The 26,958-nt window shown below is 46.5% G+C and overlaps 1 protein-coding gene and 1 long non-coding RNA gene across 7 annotated transcripts in view; one reads left to right on the forward strand and one right to left on the reverse strand.

Annotated features, from left to right (window-relative positions):
* Window positions 1-694: 694 nt before the first annotated feature.
* On the reverse strand, window positions 695-25,557 carry LOC138764429 (uncharacterized). Its single transcript, XR_011358160.1, has 4 exons — window positions 25,369-25,557; window positions 14,047-14,205; window positions 11,636-11,794; window positions 695-1,265 (listed from the first exon to the last, which is right to left on the reverse strand). It is a non-coding gene; the product is annotated as an uncharacterized lncRNA (long non-coding RNA).
* LOC138764428 (solute carrier family 25 member 44-like) overlaps window positions 11,738-26,958 on the forward strand; it is a 198,276-nt gene continuing 183,055 nt past the window's right edge. For 4 of the 6 annotated variants that reach the window (XM_069940346.1, XM_069940348.1, XM_069940350.1 and 1 more), the window contains exons 1-3: window positions 11,738-11,835; window positions 24,504-24,778; window positions 25,195-25,280. In XM_069940346.1, coding sequence (XP_069796447.1) covers window positions 24,693-24,778; window positions 25,195-25,280 — 172 coding nt within the window. In that variant the 5' untranslated portion in view covers window positions 11,738-11,835; window positions 24,504-24,692. Of the gene's footprint in view, window positions 11,836-18,739; window positions 18,943-24,503; window positions 24,779-25,194; window positions 25,281-26,958 lie in introns of those variants that run through there. The other 2 variants (XM_069940347.1, XM_069940349.1) reach the window with 2 other exon arrangements.

The following is a 26,958-nucleotide window of genomic DNA, read 5'->3' on the forward strand; positions in this document are numbered from 1 at the left end:
TTGTTCCCACGTCCACACACCAGGCCTTTTCTACGTTGTCCCCACGTCCACACACCAGGCCTTTTCTACGTTGTTCCCCCGTCCACACACCAGGCCTTTTCTACGTTGTTCCCATGTCCACACACCAGGCCTTTTCTACGTTGTTGGCTAGAAGAATGATCCTGCTTAAATGGAAAGATTCTAATCCACCTACTTTGAGCTCAGCAGCTCTCTCAAATTATGTCATGTTTACGTTCAGAGAAAGTTAGGAGTTGCATATTAGATACATCGGACAAATTTGAAGAGACTTGGCGACCTTTTATAAATTAGGTCCCCGCGAGTTTAGTGAGTGGAATTATTTCCCTTTCTGGACGCTATTTAATTTGATTTCTTCTCTCTTTGTTGGTGAAGACTGGACAATTGATTATTATGAATAAATTCTCAGGATCAGCTACCCAGTCATTTTTCTTTTTTTTAAATAAATTAGGTGGAGTTGTTATATAATTTTAAAAATTTCCTTTCTTTTTGAAGATTTCAGTTTGAGGAGATGGGACCATGTTTGTTAATTGTGGAGTGATACAATGTTTTCCCTTTTTGATTATGTACCTATTCTCTTCGTGTATTGTTTACCTATGATTAATAAAAAGAAGGAAAGAATGTTCATTTTCTGCATTCGCACTTGCTGTTCTTGGTGGAGTCAGTGATGGGCATGGAGAAAGTTTTCAGATCAGATTTATTGTCCGAGTACAGGCACGACACCGCATATGACCCTGAGTTTCCTTTTTCCTGGGAGTGCGGCAGAATAACCACTAATTGGTAGTGCAAAAAAAACTGTACTCAGCATAAAGAGATAACGAATGTCAACAAACCGAGAGAGAACAAAAGTAAAATCAACAAAGTGCACAAGTCAGAGTCCGTAAATGAGCTCCCTGATTGAGTTTGTTGTTGAGGAGTCTGATGGTGGAAGGGGTTGGGGGGGTAGCAGCTGTTCCTGAACCTGGTGGGTGCGAGTCTTGTGGCGCCAACACCTCTTTCCAGAGCCTGTTCCAACGACAGCATTCCCTATAGTGGGGAGGGTTTTGCCTGGGATATTCCTGGGCTATGTCCACGACCTTTTGGAGGGCTTTATGCTCGGGGGTATTGGTGCCCTCATATCAGACCGTGAGGCAGACGGTTGGCCCACTTTCCACCACACCTCTGTAGAAATTTGCTAGTGTCATACCGAACCTCTGCAAACTCCTGAGTAGTAGATGTGCTGACAGGCTTTCTTCACGATGCATCTGGTGCTGGGAACAAATGAAAATCAGCGGCAAAACATTTTTATGTCAGATGAACTTATGCAATGTGTCAGCATCATTATGCGATTAAACATCCTAAATTCAATAAATGCTAATTTAATGTTTTTCCAACTTCCTACAGGATACAGCAAATCTGAAATGATCTCTGTGTTGTCGATCATAATCCCCAATATTCTTTTTGAGGAAGCAAACCTTTCAAAAAAATTTGTTGTCTCGTGTTATTTGCAAAATACAAAACCATTCCAAGAATCTTCACCCTTTACTGTCACGTCCATACAATCCATTCATGTACACTCTCAATTTAAACCATTGCCACCCCGATGGCACCTGCCGTAACTCCCTCCCCTGTTGGTTCGAGGGCCATCCCCTCGGTGTCAGACCCTTGATACTCAGTAGTGGGAGGACTCTAGACTGGGGTCCTTCCCTGAAGTGCCCTTGCATTGGTTGCACTGAGCCCCAGTGCGTCCCTCAGCACGGACTCCTGCAGCCTGGAAAATGTTGGTTGGCAGCCTTCCCTCACTGAGGTCTCCACGTGCTGGGAGACCGACAAGTTTCAGGCAGACAAAAGGCAAAGATGTCTCTGAGTGGCTCGAAGCTGTCGGAGATCTTCCTGGCCTGAACCATGCAGGTCTGGTCTGTGTAGATCACCTACCCCAGGGCACACTCGACTTGATTGGAGATGGCCTTGGACAGGACTTTGCAGTCAACGTTTAAAGATGACATGGGTCTCCAATTCCTGGTGTCCTTCTCCTGTTTGGAGTTGAGATGCCCTTCTTCATGGACTCTGACATGCTTCCTGCCAGGAGCAGAGTGTTGTATATTTCATGAGCCCACCCAGTCCCGCAGAGCGGTGGACAACTCAGCCGGTTGGCCATCGCTCCGGAAATTTTCAAGGATGGAGTCCAGAGTGATCGGCTGGTCCAGACATTCCCTCTTGCTGTCATCTAAGACCTCTATGATAGAGGACAGAAAGCTTTGGGAGTCCTTTCTTCCTGAAACCCTAGTGTCCTACAGTCAGGCATAAAAGGATCTGCTGATCCTCTGGATGCCTGTCTGCGAGGGTGTGACTGAGGAGGAGTCACTGCAGGTCGGTCTGGAGTCTGGCATCAGTTCAGTTCCCTCTGTCTTGTTCTCTGCTCCAACCCTCCAGGCGGAACCAGCAGAAAAGAACAAGTTCTACACTGACCTGTGCAACCTCATTCAACGCACCCTTACAGTCGACAAGGTTGTCATCCTTGGCGACTTCAATGCTCGTGTCGGCAAAGAGTCAAAAACCTGGCCAGGAATCCTGAGCAAGCATGGTGTCGGCAAGTGCAACGACAATGGGCGCCTCCTGTTGGAGCTCTGCGCAGAACAGCGGCTTGTCATTACAAACACCCTTTTTCAGCAGAGAGACAGCCTTAAGACTATCTGGAAGCATCCCCGATCCAAACACTGGCACCTCCTGGACTACGTCCTGGTGCGAGAAAGAGACAAACGAGATGTGCTCCACACCAGCGTCATGCCCAACGCGGAATGCCACACTGACCACTGGCTGGTTCGCTGCAAGCTCAACCTTCACTTCAAGCCAAAGCCCAGGAACAGTAAAGCCCCCAGAAAGAGGTTCAATGTTGGAAACCTGCAGTCAGACGAAGTGAGAGGAAACTTCCAGGCAAACCTCAAAGCAAAGCTCAAGGATGCAATCCACCTCACGGACTCGTCCCCTGAAACCCTCTGGGATCAGCTGAAGACTACCATACTGCAATCCACTGAAGAGGATTTTTCCTCCAGGAAAAACAAGCCATGAAAGTCCTCAACAATGAAGACGCTGTTTACATCCGGTACCGCACAGATGGCAGTCTCTTCAATCTGAGGCGCCTGCAAGCTCACACCAAGACACAAGAGCAACCTGTCCGTGAACTACTCTTTGCAGACGATGCCGCTTTAGTTGCCCATTCAGAGCCAGCTCTTCAGCGCTTGACGTCCTGTTTTGCGGAAACTGCCAAAATGATTGGCCTGGAAGTCAGCCTGAAGAAAACTGAGGTCCTCCATCAGCCAGCTCCCCACCATGACTACCAGCCCCCCCACATCTCCATGGGGCACACAAAACTCAAAACGGTCAACTAGTTTACCTATCTCGGCTGCACCATTTCATCAGATGCAAGGATCGACAACGAGATAAACAACAGACTCGGCAAGGCAAATAGCGCCTTTGGAAGACTGCACAAAAGAGTCTGGAAAAACAACCAACTGAAAAACCTCACAAAGATAAGCGTATACAGAGCCATTGTCATACCCACACTCCTGTTCGAATCATGGGTCCTCTACCGGCATCACCTACGGCTCCTAGAACGCTTCCACCAGCGTTGTCTCCACTCCATCCTCAACATTCATTGGAGCGACTTCATCCCTAACATCGAAGTACTCAAGATGGCAGAGGCCGACAGCATTGAATCCACACTGTTGAAGACCCAACTGCGCTGGGTAGGTCACGTCTCCAGAATGGAGGACCATCGCCTTCCCAAGATCATGTTATATGGCGAGCTCTCCACTGGCCATCGTGTCAGAAGTGCATCAAAGAAGAGGTACAAGGACTGCCTAAAGAAATCTCTTGGTGCCTGCCACATTGACCACCGCCAGTGGGCTGATATCGCCTCAAACCGTGCATCTTGGCGCTTCACAGTTCGGCGGGCAGCAACCTCCTTTGAAGAAGACTGCAGAGCCCACCTCACTGACAAAAGACAAAGGAGGAAAAACCCAACACCCAACCCCAACCAACAAATTTTCCCCTGCAACCGCTGCAACCGTGTCTGCCTGTCCCGCATCAGACTTGTCAGCCACAAACGAGCCTGCAGCTGACGTGGACATTTACCCCTCCATAAATCTTCGTCCGCGAAGCCAAGCCAAAGAAAAAAAAAAGTTCCTCTACATTCTCTGGGTCAGAAAATTCACGTCAAGCTTCCACGTTCCCCTGCCCGCCTTCTGGACCCCCTGGAGGCGATGGGAGATGCAGAGGGAGGTAGCGGTGGTCAGAGAAGAACACCGGCGTGATCCTGATCATGACAGCGTTTGACGCAAGGATGAAGTCTATCGAAGGTGCCCGATCGAGACCAGGCGGCTGTGACCGTGCTCCACCTGCAGGGGCCCAGCTGCGTGTCCATCAGGAGGCTGGAGTTGCCGTCCAGTCTGCTGTCGGCACTGACGGATCATCCAGACATATCGATGATGCAGTTGAAGTCCCTGGCTGAGGCGTAGAATCAGAATTTACTGTTATCCACACATCGTGAAATTTGTGCTACAGGTGGAAATATTGCTATAAATTGCATTGTAAGAGAGTGTCTGTGGTTCAATGTCCGTGCAGAAATCTGATGGCAGAAAGAGCTACTTTTGTACCACTGGGTGTTCATCTTCATGTTCCTGCCCCTCCTTCCTGATGGTGGCAGTGTGAAGAGGGGACAGCCCGGGTGGTGGGGGTCCTTGAGGATAGAAGCTGCTTTCTTGAGACACCGTCTCTTGTCGATATTCTTGATAGAGTGAAGGCCCGTGATGGCGCTGGCCGAGGTCACGATTCTCTGTCGTCTTTTTTCTGCCCTGCACATTGACACCTCTGTCCCAGGCAGCGATACAACCAGTCTGAACACTCACCGCAGCACACCTGCTGGAATTTGGTGACGTACCAAATCTCCTCAAACTCCTCACGATGTGTGGCCGCTGGCGGCCCTTCTTCATGATTTGGAGGCTCCAGGACAGGTCCTCGGACATGTTGTCTCCCAGGAATTTGAAGTTCTTAACCCTTTCTGCTGCTGACCCCCTTGGTGAAGACTAGTTCATGTTCTCCGGGTTTCTCCCCTTCCTGAAGTCCTCAATCAGTTCCTTAGTTTTGTTAAAGTTGAGTGCAAGGCTGTTATGGTGCCACCACTAAACAATGGTGGAGCTTCTGGATGATGGAGGTATACACAGTGATCAGTGGAGTGGGGTGTTGCAGTACATTAGATCCACCATGAGGAGATTCCTCCCAACCTCCTCAAACTCCAGGATGGTTTGCAGGTGCAGCGGGTGATCAAGAAGGCAAATGAACGTTGGCCTTCATTGCTGGAGGGATTGAGTTTAGGAGGAGGGAGATTCTGCTGCAACTGGACAAGGTCCTGGTGAGGCCACATCTGGAGAACTGCGTGCAGTTCTGGTCTCCATACTTGAGGGAGGATGGACTGGCTTTGGAGGCGGTGCAGAGGATGGTCACCAAGTTGATACCAGAGATGGGGGGGGGGGGAAATCGGCCTATGAAGAGAGATTGAGTCGTCTGGGACTGTACTCGCTGGAATTCAGAAGAAGGAGAGGGGATTTTATAGAAACGTATAAAATTATGAAAGGCATAGATAAGATAGAGGTCGGTAAGTTGTTCCCATCAGTAGGGGAGACCAGAACGAGGGGACGTAGCCTCAAGATCCAGGGGAGTAGATTTAGGTCGGAGATGAGGAGGAACTGCTTTTACCAGAGGGTGAGGAATCTGAAATTTGCTGCCCGTTGAAGCAGTGGTGGTTCCCTCAGTAAATATATTTAAGACAAGGTTGGATAGATTTTTACAGAGTTGGGGAATTAAGGGATATGGAAAAGAGCCACGATCTCATTGAATGATGAAGCAGGCTCAACGGGCAGAGTGGCCAACTCCAGCTCCTATTTCTGATGCTCATATGATCACCTCAACCTTGGTAATTACAAAGTCGCCTCCTCGCAGCAAGAACCGCAGACCAGATATGTGACAAACATTCCCCCTCGACAACCTCCCATAGTTCCTTAGATGTGTCAGCACACTCCGTTCCCCACTCCCCTTACACTCCCCAGGACCCTGTTTCCCACTCCCTGGGACCCCATTCCCCAATCCCTTTATATTCCCTGGGGCCCCATTCCCCACTCTCCTTATACTCCCTGGGGCCCCATTCCCCACTCTCCTTATACTCCCTGGGACCCCGTTCCCCACTCCCTTTACACTCCTTGGGACCCTATTCCCCACTCCCTTTACACTCCTTGGGACCCTATTCCCCACTCCCTTTACACTCCCCGGGACCCCGAACCCCACTCCCTTTAACCTCTCTGGATTCTTTAAAATATTGAATCTGCTGTTGAGTGTCATTGATTAAAACCTGAATTAATAGTGTTGAGGTGCTGACCTGAATAATGTGCCACAGATCTGAAAGCCTGCCCAGTCCAACATGACCACAGCCCAGTGTAGGGAGTTTTATTGTTAGTAGATCCCTCTCTGGTTGGCAGGCAAGATCTGGTGGGTTACAACAGGGGTCTACACTGCGTTTACAGGAATTTACAGTCTGGGAGGGAACAAAATGTAATATTTATGTTTGGTCACCGTGCCAATGTGGGTAGGATTGCGGGGAGGATTAAATGGAAATTATAGACAGGATGAGCGAGTAGATTAATTGATGCCAGATGCTGTGTGAAGTGAATACAAACAAAGTTATCCACCATGGAGTTAGACATCCTACAGCCCAAGCTGCCCAAGTCGGGCAACATGTCCCACCCACACTGGTCCCACCTCCCCACAACCCTCTGAACCTGTCCTATTCATGGATCCACCCAAATGTCCCACCCACACTTATCCCACCTGTTCACACCCCTCTAAACCCGGCCTATCCATGGATCTATCCAAATGTCTCACCCACATTGGTCCCATCTGCCCATGTCCCTCTAAACCCGTCCTATCCACAGATCCATCCAAATGTCGCACCCACACTGGTCCCACCTGGCCACATTCCTCTAAACCCAACCTATCCATGGATCCATCCAAATGTCCCACCCACACTGGACCTACCTGCCAACAACCCTCTAAACCCATCCTATCCATTAATCTGTCCAAATGTTCCACCCACACTGGTCCCACCTGCCTGAGTTTGGCCCCATATCCCTCTAAACCCATGGTTTTCAAACTGCCCCCCTAAACTCACATTCTACCTTAAGTAATCCCTAGGCCATCGGTGATCTGCGATTAGTAAGGGATTACTTAAGGTGGGATATGAGTGGGAAGGGAAGGTTGAGAACCACTGCTCTAGACCCAATTGTTACTGAAATATTTTACTTGAGATAAAATGTCATTGGCCCCATTTCCTTTGGAGTTCTGAAAAGGTGCACATAACGAGTCAATGAGGGTCGAATAAAATCAGTGGTTCTCAAACATTTTACCCACAATTTGATTTCATCAAGACCTGCACGGGCGAGTGAGTTCCCCGACCAGAAGCCGGGGATGGATCAGAAGATTGGCAACCTGCTGAGGGTGAGATCGAGAGCATTTAAGGCCAGTGATCCAGATCTCTACAGGAAGTCCAGGTAACAACAAGGCAATTCCAGGAAAAACCGGAGACAGGATGAGCAAGTGGATTAATTGATGCCAGATGCCTCTCCAACGCCAGCACATCTTGACTCAAATACAGTGCCTAAAACTGTACCTGGTACTTCAAGTCAAACACAAAAGTCTGCAGACACCTTGGTTGAAGTGAAAACACAAGGCTGGAGAAACTCAGCAGGTCCAACAGTATATAGCAAAGATAACCAACGCTTCAGGTTCGAGCCCTTCATCAAGGGCTCTCCACTCAGCTTTGGATCACCTCGAAAACAACAATTCATATGTAAGGCCGCTCTTCATTGACTACAGCTCGGCCTTCAATACCATTATCCCCTCAGTGCTGGTCAAGGAGCTACAAGCTCTAGATCCCCGCACCTTCCCCCCCCCCCCCCCCCCCAGATCCTTGACATCCTCGTTGGAAGACCACAGTCAGTACGAACTGGAAACAATGTCTCCCCCTCATTGATCATCGACACGGGCGCGCCCCAGGGACGTGAGCTTAGCCCACTGCTTTACTCACAACTGTGTGGCCAGGCACAATTCCAATGCTATCTACAAGTTTGCCGATGACACTGTGGTTTTCGGCAAAATCAGAAGCAGCAACGAGGAAGCGAACAGGAGGGAGATGGATCAGCTCATTGGGTGGTGTCACGACAAGCTTGCGCTCAACGCCAGCAAAACCAAGGAGATGACTGTTGACTCCAGGAGGAAGTCAGGGGAACACGACCCAATCTTTATCGTGGGCTCAGTGGAGAAGAGGATCAAATTCCTGGGGGTCAACGTCTCCGAGGACCTGTCCTGGAGCCTCCACGTTGATGTAATCACAAAGAAGGCTTGCCAACGGCTGTACTTTGTGAAGTGTCTGAGGAGATTCGATCTGTCACCGGAGACCCTCATAAACTTCTACAGGTCGACCGTGGAGAGCATTCTGGCTGGTTGCATCACTGCCTGGTACAGAGACGCCAACTCTCAGGACAAGAATAAACTCCAGAGGGTCATTAACTCAGCCTGCAACATCACAGGCACCAGACTTCACTCCCTCGAGGACATTGACATGAGGCGGTGTTTTAAAAAAAGTAGCCTCTATCCTCAAAGACCCCCACCCCACTGATACCAATGGGGAAAATGGTCCAGGAGCCTGAAGATGAGCACCCAGCGGCACAAGGACAGCTTCTTCCCCTCCGCCACCAGATTCCTGAATGATCAATGAATCAAAGACACTGCCTGACTTTTCGTCCAGTATTATTTTTTATAGTAATGTCGTAAGATAGATTTAATTCTGATTCTGACCTCCGAATTTTTAATGATCTCTCCATCTAAATAAAAGCCTGCCCATCTATTTCTTCTGCCAAAGTGTATGACTGGACACTTTCCAACCATGTAGTTCATCTGCCATCTCTTTGTCTGCCTCCTCAGAGCCACAGGCCCCAGGAGGCAGGTTAAGAGCTGGAAAGTTGTCCCTTTTGCCCTTTTTAACACTGGATTTCCTGCAAGAATTAAACGGGTCACCCAGTTGGTGGCAGGAGCCTAACCAAGGGCACCTCGGACGGAGAGGCTGGAGAGCTCATTGGTCCTTGGTTACCATGGAGGTAAACACGGGCTGGTCTGCAGAGGTGACTCAGAGCAGTGTCGCTTCTGAGCTCACCACTGCTCCATTTCTCCAGAACCAGCCATCGGCACTGCCCCCTGGGGGGTGCATGGACATCCTACAGGGCCCGTTCAATGCAGAATCAGGTTAGGTTCATTGAAATCTGATAGCACCAAGACAACCCGACAAAACAGCGTTCTCTAGACCACGGTGCAAAACACGCAGGCACACAACCAGGCCACAACACACATACATACTCAGGACAAGTACAGTAAAACCCTGATTATCCGAAATCTTCATTTATCCGAAAGTTTTCGGACCCGGAGGTGACGTCCAGTCGGCTCTGAAAATGTTTTTTGGGTAACTGAGGATTTCAGAAATGCTCAGTTATCCGGAATTTTTTTCCGGTACCGAATTGATGTCGCAGGTTAAATTTCGAGGTTTTGGTGTTAGATTTATTTTGTTCAGGTTGGTTTTTTTATGGTGAAAATTAAACACTTGAAAAGCCTTCACACGTGGTTGTTTAAACACTGTTACAAATGATTTACCACTGCTGTTTTTAAAAAATGACCAATTCTCTAAAAATACTGTTTATCTGAAATAGACCTGGTCCCGACCATTTCAGATAAATCAGAGATGTAATGTGTACAGATATACAAATCAATCAATAGTGTCGTGAATATGAGGGTCTTGGAGGGTCAGTGCGAGCAGTTCCTTTGGTTATCCAGCATTCTCGCCGCCCGTGGGAAGAAGCTGTTCCTCAGCCTGGCGGTACTGGTTCTGATCCTCCTGGATCTCTTCCCCTGACAGGAGAAGCTGTGCATGGGGTGGAAGGGGTCCTCGATGATTTTGCGTGCCCTCTACAGACCACGATCCCGGTCAATTACATTGATGGGGAGGAGAGAGGAGGGAGACTCCAGAGATCCTCTCTGCCACTCTTATGGTCCTGTGGGTTGACCTCTGATCCATTTCTCTACAGTGACCGTAGCCCCACTGAACATGTTGCAAAAATTTTTGTTTTGCGGCACAAATTGCTATAAATTTCATTTAAAAGAAAATTAGTGCAAAACAAGAGAGAGGGGGTGGTGTCTGTGATTCATTGTCCTTTCAGGAATCTGATGGCAGAGGGGGAAGAAGCCTTGTGCCACTTGGGATCGACTTCAGGCTCCTGAACCTCCTTCCCGATGGTAGCAGAGTGAAGAGGGAGGTGAGGGTCCATGAGGAAAGAGGCTGCTTTCTTGAGGCACCACTTCGATGGAGTGAAATCTGGTACCAGTGATTGCATTGGCAGAGTTAACAACCATCTGTCACCTTTTCCTGTCCTGTGCATTGCAACTGGTCAGAATGCTCTCCCCAGTATAGCCAGTCCATGTCACGGCAGAATGGGATAGCAGGAGGCTTCTTGGCCCACTGAGGTTGTGTTCTGAGACAGTGCAGAGGGAGCACTGCTGGAGGGGCAGTGAGGAGGGAAGGGATGGTGATGAGGGAGGGAACGGTAAGGAGGGAACTCTGTGGGAGTGGCAGTGAGGAAGGAGTACTGTGGGGGTGGCAGTGAGGGAGGGAGGGCTGGTGAGGAGGGAGCACTGTGGGATTGGGTGTCAGGAGAGAGTGCTGTGGGACGGTGAGGAGGGAGCACTGCTGGAGGGACGGAAGAAGGAGGGCTGAGTGGAGGAAATGTGCTGTGAGGAAGGGGTGAGGAGGGATCGCTGTGGGAAGGGAGGTGAGGAGGGAGTGCAGTGGGAGGAGTGGTGGGGAGGGGGTGGATGGTGAGAAGGGAGCTCAGCACTGTGGGAGCACCCAGCTACAGTCCGCCACCAAGCTGTATTGAAGGACCTGCTTCCCTGATGCCACCCAACCCCTCCCCCTCCCTTCCCCACAACGACCCCACCCCAATCTACCATGACCTCACCTCACCTCCCCCTCCCTACCCTCCCCCTCACACCTCACCTAGCTACGCCACCCCTCACCTTCACCGAGCCCTCATTCCCTCCCCTCCCTGCCACATCCCAACTTGGCCCTCCCAGCCCCTCCCTCCCTCCCTACCCTCCTCACCACCCTACCCTCCTCACCACCCTACCCTCCTCACCACCCTACCCTCCTCACCACCCTACCCTCCTCACCACCCTACCCTCCTCACCACCCTACCCTCCTCACCCACTTCCTTCCCGCCCCACCCTGCCCCACCCCTCCTAGTCCCTCCTCACCCACCCCGCCCCTCCTAGTCCCTCCTCACCCACCCCGCCCCTCCTAGTCCCTCCTCACCCACCCCGCCCCTCCTAGTCCCTCCTCACCCACCCCGCCCCTCCTAGTCCCTCCTCACCCACCCCGCCCCTCCCCTCCTAGCTCCTCCCTTCTCGCCCTTCCCTCCTCCCCTCCTAGCCCCTCCCCTCCCCGCCCATCCCTCCCTGCCCTGCCCCTCTAAGCTCCGCCCACAATTACCTTGGTCTCTCCATCCACCACCTGTGGCCCACATGAGGGAATGCACCGGGGGGCGGGACTCGAACTCGGCCGTGGCCTCTAATTGGATGGGCCGTTCTCGGTAATGATTGGCTGGAAGGAGGTGTCTGTCAACAGGAACTGCATTTCCGGTTCTGGCTGCTGCACCGTTGTCAGGGGAGCCACATAAACGAAAGAAGCAGGTAAACGGTGGCGGTACTTCTTCACCCCACTACCCCCCACCACCACCTGGGACCCCCACACCCCTCCCACGAGACCCCACAACCCTCCCAGACCAACACCTCTCCCTTGGGACCAACCCCCTTCTCTGAGATCCCAACCCCCCCCCCCCTACTTCCTCTGGAACCCATACATCCTTCCCTCAATTACCTACACCGCCCCCCCCGACCCACTCCACCTCTGGGACCTCCACCTCCCCTCACAAGGGCCTACACCCTCACCAGGTGACACACCCTCAACTCCTCCCTTCCCCACAATACCCACATACCCCCGACCGACAACCCACTTCCCTTCCAGACCCCCCTCCTTGGACAACACCTTGCCCCCACCCCCAAAAACTGATGCACCCCACCCGTTAGACATTAGAACAGAGCAGAGGATGTGGGTCATTCAGGAATCTGATGACGACGGGAATGTAGATGCCCTTTAAACTAGCGAAGAGTGGGCTCACGCTCCGGAATCTAACACCCAACCGGGGGCGGGGGGGGGGGGGGCCGCGCGGGGGCGGGGGGGGGGGGGGGGCCGCGCGGGGGCGGGGGGGGGGGGGGGGGGCCGCGCGGGGGCGGGGGGGGGGGGGGCCGCGCGGGGGGGGGGGGGGGCCGCGCGGGGGCGGGGGGGGGGGGCCGCGCGGGGTGGGGGGGCGGCGGGGGGGGGGGCGGGGGGCGGGGGTGTGAAGAATCCGGTGATATGTAATTACACCACTAGGTCACCAGGGGTCATCCCGGTGACCTTGTATATAAAGCAGTCCAGAGCTCCAGTCTAGCCTTCCAGGTTTGTCTTGCAGAGAGACAAGACCTCTTAGTGTACATATTAGTAGAGAGAGTATAAAGTCTCTGGCAGTCTCCCCTACTTGTGACCTGGTCATGAGTCTGTACTGGGAATGGAGTTCTGTATGCCCCTTACTGTAATGCCTCTGTAAAATGTTCATTGCCTCTTGGTAGGACCTGACATCCTGTATAAGGGAGTAAGGGTGGTCTCCCAGCTGGGCTAACAGCAGCATTAATAGCTATTTATCCGATGCCTCAGCACCCTCCACATAATTCAGAAAGCATCTCTGCCAGCGGCCGAAGTGTGTGCTGGCTCTGGGATTTCTGGGGTCGAGCTCCTCCCTGTCTGGTCGCAGCACATGGCTAAACTGCAGTCTCTGGTCCCTTAGGTGTAGCAAGGGTGGACCTTGGGGTACTGGGAGCTGCCGGTAGAGCCTCCGGGGGCTTGTGTCTGCTGGAGGAGTAACCTGGGTGCTTGGGGCTGTTGGCTGAGTCTCTGGCTTTGGGACATTTGCAGTGGGCTTGGGTGGGGGGGATCCCAGCAGTAGCATCAGGTCTCCGCGGTACTGGGGAAACTGCTGCAGGGAGAGTGACGGTAGCAGTGTCTGCTTTCCCTGGCTCTGGAGTGGTTGGGAATTCTGCACATACGTGGCGATTAGGAGCACGACTTGTGGAGATCCTTCCACCCACACTTGTAGTGGCCCCTTTCTGATTGGACCAGGGTTTAAGGTTGGCTGCACCTGTACCGGCGAACCCATGGGCAGGCAGGGCTCTTGGCCATTTCTTACCTGCCCTATCGTACTTCAGTGGTCTTCCCTGCATTCCACCACGATTCCAGTACAGCGGTTCCTTGCCGTCTCTGTCCTTGGACAAAGTGTGTGCTAGTCATCCCCAGATTCCATTCCTCAGGAAGAGTCTCCAGGTGGTCGGGAATGCGTGTTGGAGCAGAAGCAGCTTCAATCCTAGTAGCTATCATATTAGTTTATTAAATTATACTGACAATAACCATAACAGCAGTGCGAGTATAAGACAGCTTTAATAAACTAATATGTACACTGTCATCTCTGCAAGACAAACCTGGAAGGCTAGATTGGAGCTCTGGACTGCTTTATATACAAGGTCACCGGGATGACCCCTGGTGACCTAGTGGTGTAATTACATATTACCACAAAGAGAGTAGGGCTGGGCAAGTGGGACGGGTCTTTCAATATGTCGGCTGTTCTTCCGAGGTGGTGCAGATGCAGTGGATGGAGTGGAGGAAGGGTTTTCTGTGTTAGACTGTGCATGTGCTGGGTGGAGCCCCAGAGAGTGTTGCAGATCAAGAGAGATGGGGGCTTTGTAGGTGCACTGATCTGAAGCTGGCAGCTCAGATAGTCAGGGTGGCAAGGCAGCAGTTGGCTTGGTGACCTTCATTGGTCACAGTAGATGCCTCAAGGTCGCCGCACAGGAAGAAGCCTTCATTAGTCGGTGGATGGAGTTGAAGAGTCGTGAGGTGATGATGCAGCTCTATAAAACTCTGGTCAGACCACACATTGTGTTCAGTTCCAGTCGCCTCATCACAGGAAGCTGGGTAGGGAGAGCAGAGGAGATTTACCAGGATGTTGCCTGCATGGGAGAAAGTGTCAATGTTCGCAGACCTTGGGCTTTCTTCTTGAAGAAGGATGAGAGGTCTATAAGGGTTGTGAGGGGCTTAGATACAGTGGACAGCCAGCCCTTTTTTTCTAGTGCAACATCAACAAATACAGAGGACATTGGTTGAAGGTGAGGGAAGAAGAGTTCAGGGGAGACAACAGGGATAAGTTTTTTTTTCTTATTGAGTGGTGGGTGCCTGGAATACGTTGCAGGGGATGGTACAATAGGGAATATTCAAAAGACCCTTAGACAGGCATGTGGATATAGAGAGTTATGAATTTTGAGGGAGGGAGGGGGTCAGGCTATTGTGTAGCAGGTTTACATAGGTCAGCACAACATCGTAGGTTGAAGGAGTTGAGACAAATAGATTCATCTCACTCCGATTATTGTGCCAGTTCTGGATACCCAGCTACAAGTAAGGATATTAACAGGATGGAAGGGGTGCAGAGGGCATCCACCAATGCGTTGCTGGGATTGAAGGGGCTGAGGTTGGATAGGTTGGGTCTTTATTATTACCCTCAGCGCAGGATGTTGAGGAAGTGATCTCGCTGTGGTTTATAAAGTCCAGTGACCATTGGGGGGAGAGGGTGAGCACATTCAAGTTCTTGGGAGTCTTGGAGGATCGTTCCTGGACCCAACACACAAATGACATCTTGAAGAAAGCACGTCAGTGCCTCGACTTCCTCTGGGGTTTGCGGAAACCCTGGTAAATTTCCACAGAGGTATGGTGGAAAGAGCGCCGACGGTCTGGTACGGGGACACCAATATCCCTAAGTGTAAAGACCTGCAAAAGGTAGTGGACACAGCCCAGGACATCACAGGCAAAATCCTCCCCCACCAGTGAGAACGTCTACGGGGAACGCTGCCATTGGAGAGCAGCAGCAATTGTCAAGGATCCTCCCCACTCAGCACAGGCACTGTTCTCGTTGCTGCCATCAGAAAAGAGGTGTAGGTGCCATAAGACTCGGCCCACCAGGTTCAGGAACGGCTGCTACCCCTCCACCGTCAGACTCCTCGACGACAGATTCAATCAGGGACCTATTTAAGAACTCGTACTTTAGCACTTCAGTGATTTTGTTTTTTTTCTCTGAATTGCACAGTCAGCCTGTTTACATTTCTTTACTTGTTTACATGTGAACATTGAGTACAGATTATTCTTGCACTGCCAATAAGGGTAATTCCACTGCGTCTGCAGTAAAAAGAATTTTAAGGTTGCATGTGATGTCGTGTCTGAAATCTAAATCTAAAGTGAATTTTCTCAGCCTTTCCCCCCCAGGGTTATGTGATTCTCAAACTCAAGAATGTTTAAGAGTAGGGGAAAGATTCAAGAAAGGCCTGTGGGGCAGGTTTATTGCAGTATTTAGTCACCTAACTGCAGGAAATATATCAATAAGATTGAAAGAGTGCAGAGATTTACTGGGATGTTGCCTGGATTTCAGAATTTATTGCCATGAACGTGTCATGTAATTTGTTGTATTGCAGCAGCATCAAAAGGAGCAAACATTTATATAAAAACCACCTCACAAAATAAATAAAAATAGTGGAAGAATAAGTCAATGTCAGGCAGTGTCTGGTGTTCATTGTTCATTCAGGAATCTGCTGGTGGAGGGAAAGAAGCTGTTCTTGAGCCGCTGGGTGTTCATCTTCAGCCTCCTGTCCTTCCTTCCTGATATAGCAGTGTGAAGATACATGGCCTGGGTGGTGGGGGTCCTTGAGGATTGAGGCTGCTTTCTTTTTTTTAAAATTTTTTTATTTTTCACACCATAAATCACATTAACCATGGTACACATTTTTTCCTTTTCACACATATACAGTGCCATTTTCTCCCCTCCCCCCTCCCTCCTCCCATCCCACCCTCCCTACCTCCCCCCTCCCGTCCATTTAAGGTATAAAATCTAGGATACATTAAACTAGTCAGACAATGTTGTCATTCAATAAAAATGCACCAGAAATTCTACTGAGTCCATTCTTTTCATTTCCTTTTCCTTCCGTTAACTTAGGTAATGATTGTCCCTGGTAGGTTTTCGCTATTGTATTTAATGTAAGGCTCCCATATTTGTTCGAATATTTCAATATTATTTCTTAAACTATATGTTATTTTTTCTAATGGAATACATTTATTCATTTCTATATACCATTGTTGTATTTTCAAATTATCTTCCAATTTCCAGGTTGACATAATACATTTTTTTGCTACGGCTAGAGCTATCTTAACAAATCTTTTTTGTGCACCATCCAAATCAATTCCAAATTCTTTGTTTTTTATGTTACTTAGGAGGAAGATCTCTGGATTCTTTGGTATATTGTTTTCTGTAATTTTATTTAATATTTGGTTTAGATCTTCCCAAAATTTTTCTACTTTCTCACATGTCCAGATTGCATGAATTGTTGTTCCCATTTCTTTTTTTACATCGAAAACATCTATCAGATACTGTTGGGTCCCATTTATTTAACTTTTGAGGTGTAATGTATAGCCTGTGTATCCAGTTATATTGTATCATACGCAACCTCGTATTTATTGTATTTCTCATCGTTCCAGAACATAACTTCTCCCATGTTTCCTTTTTTATCTTTATATTTAAATCTTGTTCCCATTTTCATTTAGTTTTACCATTTGTTTCCTCATTCTCCTTTTCTTGCAGTTTAATATACATATTTGTTATAAATCTTTTGATTATCATTGTATCTGTAATCACATATTCAAAGTTACTTCCCTCTGGTAACCTCAGACTACTTCCTAATTTGTCCTTCAAGTAGGATCTCAATTGGTGATATGCCAGCACTGTATCTTGAGTGATATTGTATTTATCTTTCATTTGTTCAAAGGATAATAATCTATTTCCTGAAAAACAATTTTCTATTCTTTTGATCCCTTTTTTCTCCCATTCTCTAAAGGAAAGGTTATCTATTGTAAAAGGGAGTAACTTATTTTGCGTCAATATTAGTTTTGGTAATTGATAATTTGTTTTATTCCTTTCTACATGAACCTTCTTCCAAATATTGAGTAGATGATGTAATACTGGAGAACTTCTATGTTGTACCAATTTTTCATCCCATTTATATAATATGTGTTAAGGTATCTTTTCCCCTATTTTATCTAATTCTAATCTAGTCCAATCTGGCTTTTCCCTTGTTTGATAAAAATCTGATAGGTATCTTAATTGTGTGACTCTATAATAATTTTTAAAGTTTGGCAGTTGTAAGCCTCCTTGTTTACACCATTCTGTTAATTTATCTAGTGCTATCCTTGGTTTCCCCCCTTTCCATAAAAATTTCCATATTATTTTCTTTAACTCCTTGAAGAATTTCTCTGTCAAGTGTATTGGCAATGCCTGAAATAGGTATAATATCCTTGGAAAAATGTTCATTTTAATACAGTTTATCCTTCCTATTAGTGTTAGTGGTAAATATTTCCAATGCTCTAAATCGTCCTGTAATTTTTTCATTAGTGGATAATAATTGAGTTTATATAGTTGGCTGAGATTTTTATTTATTTGTATACCTAGGTATCTTATTGCTTGCATTTGCCATCTGAATGGTGATTCCTTCTTAAATTTTGAGAAATCCGCATTATTCATAGGCATTGCTTCACTTTTATTTACGTTAATCTTGTAACCCGACCCTTCTCCATATTCCTTCAATTTCTTATATAATTCTTTTATTGATAGTTCTGGTTCTGTTAAGTATACTATAACATCATCCACAAATAAACTGATTTTATATTCCTTGTCTTTTATTTTTATCCCTTTTATATTATTTTCTGTTCTTATCAATTCTGCTAGTGGTTCTATAGCTAACGCGAACAATAAAGGTGATAGTAGGCAACCCTGCCGTGTAGACCTGCTTAAGTTAAATTGCTTTGCCAATGGTCCCTTATATAATGCTTTAATCCAATTAATATGGTGCAGCCGAGATAGGTAAACTGGTTGACCGTTTTGAGTTTTGTGTGCCCGATGGAGATGTGGGGGGGGCTGGTAATCATGGTGGGGAGCTGGCTGATGGAGGACCTCAGTTTTCTTCAGGCTGACTTCCAGGCCAAACATTTTGGCAGTTTATTAATTCCTCCCCTCCTGGAAGTAATCAACCAGATTGATAAAACACAAAGCTTACCAGATTCATGTAAAACAGCAATAATTACAGTAATACTAAAGCAAGGGAAAGATCCACTCACACCAGTGTCATATAGACCAATATCTTTACTTAACACAGATTATAAGATAATAGCTAAACTATTCTCTGGTAAACTGAATTTTTGCAATACTTTGAATAAATAATTCCATTCTACTCTGACAAAGGCCTTCTCTGCGTCTAAAGCAACTGCTACTGTTGGCGCTTTACTCCCTTCTACTGCATGAATTAAGTTAATAAATTTACAAATATTGTCTGTTGTTCGTCTTTTTTAAATAAATCCAGTTTGGTCTAGATTTACCATTTTCGGTACATACTCTGCTAATCTGTTTGCTAATAGTTTAGCTAAGGAGGAAAAGGAGGAAAAACCCAACACCCAACCCCAACCAACCAATTTTCCCTTGCAACCGCTGCAATCGTGTCTGCCTGTCCCGCATCGGACTTGTCAGCCACAAACGAGCCTGCAGCTGACGTGGACATTTTACCCCCTCCATAAATCTTCGTCCGCGAAGCCAAGCCAAAGAAGAAGAAGACATGAATCTGGTAAGCTTTGTGTTTTATCAATCTGGTTGATTACTTCCAGGAGGGGAGGAATTAATAAATCTTTAAATGTTTTATAGAATTCTATTGGAATCCATCCTCTCCTGGTGTTCTATTATTTGGTAATTTTTTTTATAATCTCTTGTATTTCTACTATTCCAAATGGTTCTGTTAATTTATTTTGTTCCTCTATTTGTAGTTTTGGTAGTTCAATTTTAGTTAGAAATTCATCTATTTTCCCTTCTTTCCCTTCGTTTTCAGTTTGGTATAATTGTTCATAGAATTCTCTAAAGTTTTCCTTGATCTCCTTTGGATTATATGTGATTTGTTTGTCTTTTTTCCTTGATGCCAATACCATTTTCTTAGTTTGTTCTGTCTTAAGCTGCCATGCTAGAATTTTGTGCATTTTTTCCCCTAGTTCATAATATTTCTGTTTTGTCTTCATTATATTCTTCTCCACCTTGTATGTTTGTAGTGTTTCATATTTTATTTTTTTATCTGTCAATTCTCTTCTTTTAGTTGTATCTTCCTTCATTGCTAATTCTTTTTCTATATTTACTATTTCCCTTTCCAACTGCTCTGTTTCCTGATTATAGTCCTTCTTCATCTTGGTTACATAACTTATTATTTGCCCTCTAATGAACGCTTTCATTGCATCCCATAGTATAAACTTATCTTTCACTGATTCCGTGTTTATTTCAAAATACATTTTAATTTGTCTTTCAATGAATTCTCTAAAATCCTGCCTTTTGAGTAACATGGAGTTTAATCTCCATCTATACATTCTTGGAGGGATATCCTCTAACTTTATTGTCAATATTAAGGGTGAATGGTCCGATAATATTCTAGCTTTATATTCTGTTTTTCTTACTCTATCTTGCATACGAGCTGATAACAAAAATAGGTCTATTCTTGAGTATGTTTTATGTCTAGCCGAGTAATATGAATATTCCTTTTCCTTTGGGTGTTGTTTCCTCCATATATCCAAAAGTTGCATTTCTTCCATCGATTTAATTATAAATTTGGTTACTTTGTTCTTTCTGTTAATTTTTTTCCCAGTTTTGTCCATATTTGAATCCAAATTCAGGTTGAAATCCCCTCCTATTAATATGTTCCCTTGCGTATCTGCTATCTTCAAAAAAATACCTTGCATAAACTTTTGATCTTCTTCGTTAGGTGAATATACATTGAGTAGATTCCAAAACTCCGAAAATATCTGACATTTTATCATTACATATCTCCCTGCTGGATCTATTATTTCCTCTTCTATTTTAATTGGCACATTTTTACTAATTAATATAGCTACTCATCTTGCTTTTGAATTATACGACGCTGCTGTTACGTGTCCTACCCAATCTCTCTTTAATTTCTTGTGCTCCAATTCAGTTAAATGTGTTTCTTGCACAAATGCTATATCAATTTTTTCTTTTTTCAGTAAATTTAGCAGTTTCTTCCTTTTAATTTGGTTATGTATTCCGTTAATATTTAAAGTCATATAGTTCAGCGTAGCCATTTTATACTTTGTTTATCTTCCCTTTCCGTTTCTCCATCATTACCTTTCTTTCTTATCCATTTCAGCTTTCTTGTTTTGAACACTTTATAAGACAACATTTCTAAAACATCAAACATTTTCCCTATTCTCCTATTTAAAACTTCTTTAACCCCATTCTCCCCTCCCCCTCCTGAGTTGTCCTTTATCCCTTGTCGGACAACCACATCTCCCCTCTCCATTTGGATTTGTGAATTCACTCGCAAAAAGTCAGCTGATTTTGCAGTGACCGTAACTCCTCCCCACCCAGCCCCCCCCAGAAAGGATTTCAATTTTCATATGTAACAAAGGTCACTCTTTTAATTCCCTCCTTATTCCCTCTATTCCATTTCCCTCCCTTATTAATTCTTGTCTATACTCTATATATTTTCCTCTAAATAAGGATACATTCATGTATGCACACATATATATATATATATATATACATATATATATATATATATATATACACATATATATATATATATACATATATATATATATACACATATATATATATATATACATATATATATATATACACACATATATATATATATACATATATATATATATATATATATATATATACACATATACCCCTTTACACACATATATATAGATCGTGGTCTTTTTTACTCTTATTACATGTCTTCATCTCTCTGCTTGTTTTGTAGTTGTTCTGCAAATTTCCTTGCTTCCTCTGGATCCGAGAATAGTCTGTTTTGTTGCCCTGGAATAATTATTTTAAGTACCGCTGGGTACCTTAACATAAATTTATATCCTTTTTTCCATAAGATCGTTTTCGCTGTATTGAACTCCTTCCTCTTCTTCAGGAGTTCAAAACTTATGTCTGGATAGAAAAAAATTTTTTGACCTTTATATTCCAGTGGCTTTTTGTCCTCTCTTACTTTCTTAATTGCTTTCTCCGATATATTTTCTCTTGTTGTATATCTTAAGAATTTTACTAAAATGGATCTTGGTTTTTGCTGCGGTTGTGGTTTTGGGGCTAAAGTTCTATGTGCCCTCTCTATTTCCATTTCTTCCTGTAATTCTGGTCTTCCCAGGACCCTGGGGATCCAATCTTTTATAAATTCTCTCATATTCTTGCCTTCTTCATCTTCCTTAAGGCCCACTATCTTTATATTATTTCTTCTATTATAGTTTTCTATTATATCTATCTTCTGAGCTAACAGCTCCTGTGCCTCTTTAGCTTTTTTATTAGATTCTTCTAATTTCTCTTTTAAGTCTTTTACTTCCATATCTACAAATGTTTCTCGTTTTTCCATATTTTCCACTCTTTTTGCCAATTCTGATATGGCCATTTCCATTTTATTCATTCTTTCTTCTGCATTCTTAATTCTTCTTTTTATCTCATGAAATTTTTGTAATTGCCATTCTTTCACTGATTCCATATATTCTTTAAAAAAAGATACATCCATTGTCTTGCTTTTCTCTTCTTCTTCCACTTCTTTCTGTTCTTCTTCTTCTTCCTCTGGGTTGACCATCTGTTGTTTCCTTGTTTTCTTTTTACCCTCTTCTTTCTTGTTGTCGTTATTGTCTGTGTTCTGCACCTGCTGCTGTGCTGTAGGTGTCTCTCTCAGCTGTGGAGATCGACTCTGCAGCTGTTCCCCCCTCCCGTCAGTGTGTTTTTTTTCATGCGCATCGCGCATGCGCGGTTGCGCACTTTTACTCGGCTCTTTGAGCCATTTTTGTAGTCCCGAGCCCGGGACCTCCACTGACCTGTGGGAGCGGGCCTCTCTCTCCGCGGCGGGCCTCTTCGGACAGGTAAGGCCTTCACCTTCTTCTTCCGACATCTTTCCTTCTTCTTTTCTTCCCGTTGTTTTTGGTTTTTCTTTCTTCGCTGCCGTTTTCTTCACACTTTTACTTTCACTTTGTTTTGGTTTTTAAGTTTGTGCCTTTGCTTTTTCTCTATCTTTTTTTAACTTTACTGGAGAGGGCTGGAGTTCCCCTACCGGCCACTACTCCATCACGTGACTTTGAGGCTGCTTTCTTAACGTCTCTTATAGATATTCTCAATGGAGTGAAGTCTGGTGACTGTGATGTCGCAGTTAGCAACCCTCTGGAGTTTTGTTTTTGTGCTGAGTGTTGGCACCTCCGTGACAGACAGTGATGCAACCAGCCAGAATGTTCTCCATGGTTCACCTGTAGAAGTTTTTGTGAGTCTTTGGCGACATACTGAATCTCCTCAAACACCTCACAAAGTACAGCCGCTGGCTAGCCTTCCTTGTGATTGCACCGGCATGGAGGCCCCAGGACAGATCCTCAGAGATGTTGACTCCCAGGCAGTTGAAGTTCTTGATCCTCTCCACTACTGAGCCCTTGATGAGGACTGGTTCACGTTCTCCTGACTTCAGTTACAGTTACTGAACTGAGTTACAGGGAAAGATTAAATAGGTTAGGACTTTATTCCCTGGAGGATGAGGGGAGATTTGATAGAGGTATTTAAAATTATGAGGGTGATAGACAGTCAATGTAGGTAGGAATTATGACTTGGAGAGATTGGAATGTCCTTGCTTATGACTCGTTCAAGAAAAGTCCATGCTAAAGTTCAGTTGAGTTTTTCATGGTTTATTAAGACTTTTATCAGTTACTACAACTTTCTTATGTGCTTAAATGATGCTTAGAAAATACTTAAAATGGTCGATTAAAAAGTTTCCGGTCTATCCCAAGGCCCTCCATCTTCGCAGAACAAAAGAAAATTCAATATTAACTGTCTTATCTCAAAAATGCAGGGGGGTGAGAGAGAGAGAGAGAGAGAGCTAACCTTGAAACAAGACATTACTAGGAGATGGCATGATTTATTTCAACATCCATTGGTTAGTTGCAGACTTTCTTTGCATCTTGCATTTTAACCCTTACAATAGCTGAGATCCAAACCAGAGAGCATGGGTTAAGGGTGAAATGGAGAAGTTTAATTTTTTAAAATTTAAATCTAGACATTCAGCACGGTAACAGGCCCTTTCAGCCCTCAATCCCATGCTCTCCGATTACTCCCAATTGACCTACAATCCCCGGTACGTTTTGAATGGTAGGAGAAAATCGGAGCCCCTGGGGAAAACCCACACAGATGGGGAGAACATACAAACTCCTAACAGAGAGTGCGGAATTTGAACCCCAGTCTTGATCGCTGATGCTATAATAGCTTTGTGCTAACTTTGCTCCCATTTTGGGGGGGCAGGGGAGGAGATCTTCTTTACACAAAGTGTGGAACGAGCTGTCAACTGAAGTGGTGAATGCGGGGCTCAATTTTAACATTTAGGAAAATACATGTTGGGAGGGGAATGGACGGCTATAGACTGGAGTAGGCAGGAAAATAGTTCAGCACAGACTGGAAGGGCCGAAGGGCCTGCTTCTGCACTGTACTGTTCTATTGACGGTGGTAGTCTGGATTGAGCAGCCAGACAAAACGCTAGCACCATTACTGCAGCCTCGAACAGACACTTGGCCAGATATTTAGCGAAGCAGGACTCTGAAAGATATGGATCAGATACAGGACGGTTTGGAATGCAAGCAGGGTTTTTCCACTGAGGTTGGGCAAGTCAGACTGAGAGGACATTGGTTAAGAGTGAAAGAGGAAATTTGTGAAGGGAACTTCTTCACGCTGGGTATGTGGAACGAGTTGCCAGCTGAAGTGGTGAATGCAGGCTCGATTTTTGACATTTGTGAAAAATTTGGATGGGTTCATGTATGGGAGGGTGTAGTACCAGACAGAATAATAGCTTGACACAGACTAGATCGGCCAAAGGGCCTGTTTCAGTGTGGTGGTCTATTGCTGCATGGTTCTATTGATAGTGGATTGGGTACAACATGGTGGACCAATGGCCTGTTTTGTGCTGTAGTGGTACCAAGTGGGTCCAGCCCAGAATACTAGCAAGGGCGAGCTGGGCCGAAGGGCCTGTCCTACTCTCCGAATCCTGATTCTGGGTCTCCCGGCCCTCCAGTTTCCCCTTTCAAAGTTCTTTTATTGTGGTGTAATAAAGCAGAAAAAGTAATTACATAAAATTTCCTTTAGGCCGCTGCCAGGCAAAGATTGTCCATCGGAAGAAATTGCCCCTCACAGTCAGAGAAAGAGAAGCAAAAAGAGTCCCCCCCCACCCCCAGCGTCACTGAGCAACCGTGGATTCGTCTCCAGCCCTCCTGCAGCTTCTGCAACTGCACAGACTCCTGTTCGATCCATCGACTCCAGATCTGAACCTCCAACATGATCAGGAAGCCCTCTGCATCCTCTCGCACCTTGCTTCCGATGCCCAGCACCCCTTCAGCCATTCTCCAGCAGTCCACAGCCAGGTGCGAGCCCCTTGACTGCAGTCGCCAGCAACTCGCAGCCCCTGTGTCGGTCAGCCGCAGAGCCCCTCGCTGGTCAGCCACCGTGGTCATTGTCCCATGGTGTTGTCTCCTCTGCTTTTCCTTCTCGAGCGCGCGGTGGCCTCCCCATTTTCTGGTGCCCCGCGCCAGTCGTCCGCTACCCTGGATTCCGCAACCCCTGGTGGCCGCTGCTGAACCCAAGCGCCTCCATCTTGGGCCCAGGATTTGAAAATAAATCACTGTCGGCTCCTTTAACAGACTGACAGCAGTCGGACTGGGTGTTTGGACTCCGCGGGGAAGCACTGTGTCTCCGCTCCCCACAGGTCTGTTACGGCAGGCCCGGCGGCTGCACCGCCATTTTTTTATTTTTGAATTTGCACTTGTGTTTCCGTTCCCAGAGCGCGGAATATGGGGAAGAAGGTGGACAAAGCGGTGAAAGAGAAAGCAGTGAACCCCGTAGAGGAGGAAGGTCCGAGGAACCCTGGTAGGTCCCAACCTTGCGCAGAAGCGCAAAGGGGAGGGTGGAAGGTGGGCTGGACGCGATACCTGAATCAGAATTTATTGTCACGTACCTGCCGCAAATTGTTCTGGAAATCGAGAGGGGCTGGTCTTCAGGCTGCCGGAAGGGAGCAGTGAGAAGAGCTTGTGACCAGGGGTGATGGGGGTCCTTTATGGTGTCGGCTGCCTGCTCCAGGCAGAGCCTCACAGAGATGTCCTTGATGGACAGGAGGTTGGAGCCTGTGATGGAACTGCCTTCTGCGTTCCTGGGCCCTCATATTGCCAAATCAGGCAGTGATGCAATCAGTCGATGCACTGTCCATAGTGCACCTTAGATAATGATTCACCCCACACGCTTCACTTTAACACTGATTCACCACTTGCTGTAACACTGCCCCCCCTATCGCTGTAACACTCCCCCCCCATCGCTGTAACATTGACAGCCCCCCCTTGCTGTAACACCGACACCCCCCCCCTCTTTGCTGTAACACCAACACAACCTGCACCCCTTTTTATGACACTTTTATATCCCATTCAGTGCTGCAACCACCTTGCACTCTGGAGCAGGAGGGGAGATCTCATCACCGCATAGCGTGGCTTTCTGCACAGACAGTGCTCCCCCATGGCAGAGGGCTGTGTCCAGGGCAACTTGCGTCACAGTGATAGCAGGCACTAGAGTTCTGTGCTGGGGACAACAATGGGCTGAGCTCTGCTTCAGGGTGTGAGACTGCACCATGCTGGGTACAGGATGTGCTGATGAACCAAAGACTCTGCCTTACTTTTCATGCACTTTTTTTTATTCATAGCAATGTCATAAGATTATTATAATATGAACGTTTGCTCAACACTGCAAAACACAAAATTTTATAACTTGTTTGTGACATTAAATTCTGATTCTGATACCTCAACCTGTGAGCCGATTATGTGTCTCTGCATGTTTGTGTCTGTGCGCACGCGCGACTGTGGATTGTGGTTGTCTGTATGTGCGCGTGTCTGTGTGCGGGTGCGGGTGCGGGTGCGGGTGCGGGTGCGGGTGCGGGTGCGGGTGCGGGTGCGGGTGCGGGTGCGGGTGCGGGTGCGGGTGCGGGTGCGGGTGCGGGTGCGGGTGCGGGTGCGGGTGCGGGTGCGGGTGCGGAAGTAAAAGTAACCTTATACACACAGTAAAGATGAGATAACATTTCTCCAGAACCACGGAGCAGATTTACATAAATATAAGTTAGAATAGAAGTTAAAATATTAAGACATTTACAGTAAATGTCCATGTCAGGGGCTTTGGGTGAGGTTAGGTTTGAGCCACTGAATGTCTCAGATAGCGTCGCCCTTGGTATCTGTTGTGTTACGAGTCCAAAGGACCCCAAAACCCAGCAGCAAATAGATATCCACCACGGCAAGTAGTTACTTAAACAAAAGTTGTTTTTAATCATCTTTATACATGAAAACAGAATCAAACTTGAACTTATCTGTATTAACTTAACTAAACCCAACTTAACCCCCTTCTAATTCTAAGCGCACATGTATGTAATGTGTGTGTAAATTTAAGAAAAGTTCTTTGGTTCACAGTTCAATCTCACTTTTCATTCTTCCAAGTTCATTGGTTGCAGGCAATTCTTATACTGTGCACAGAATTTAACATGTATAAAGTTCACCAGGCTTTGGTGCTCGAA

This window comes from Narcine bancroftii, chromosome 5 (genome assembly GCF_036971445.1).
Source record: "Narcine bancroftii isolate sNarBan1 chromosome 5, sNarBan1.hap1, whole genome shotgun sequence".
NCBI classification, from domain to species: Eukaryota; Metazoa; Chordata; class Chondrichthyes; order Torpediniformes; family Narcinidae; genus Narcine; species Narcine bancroftii.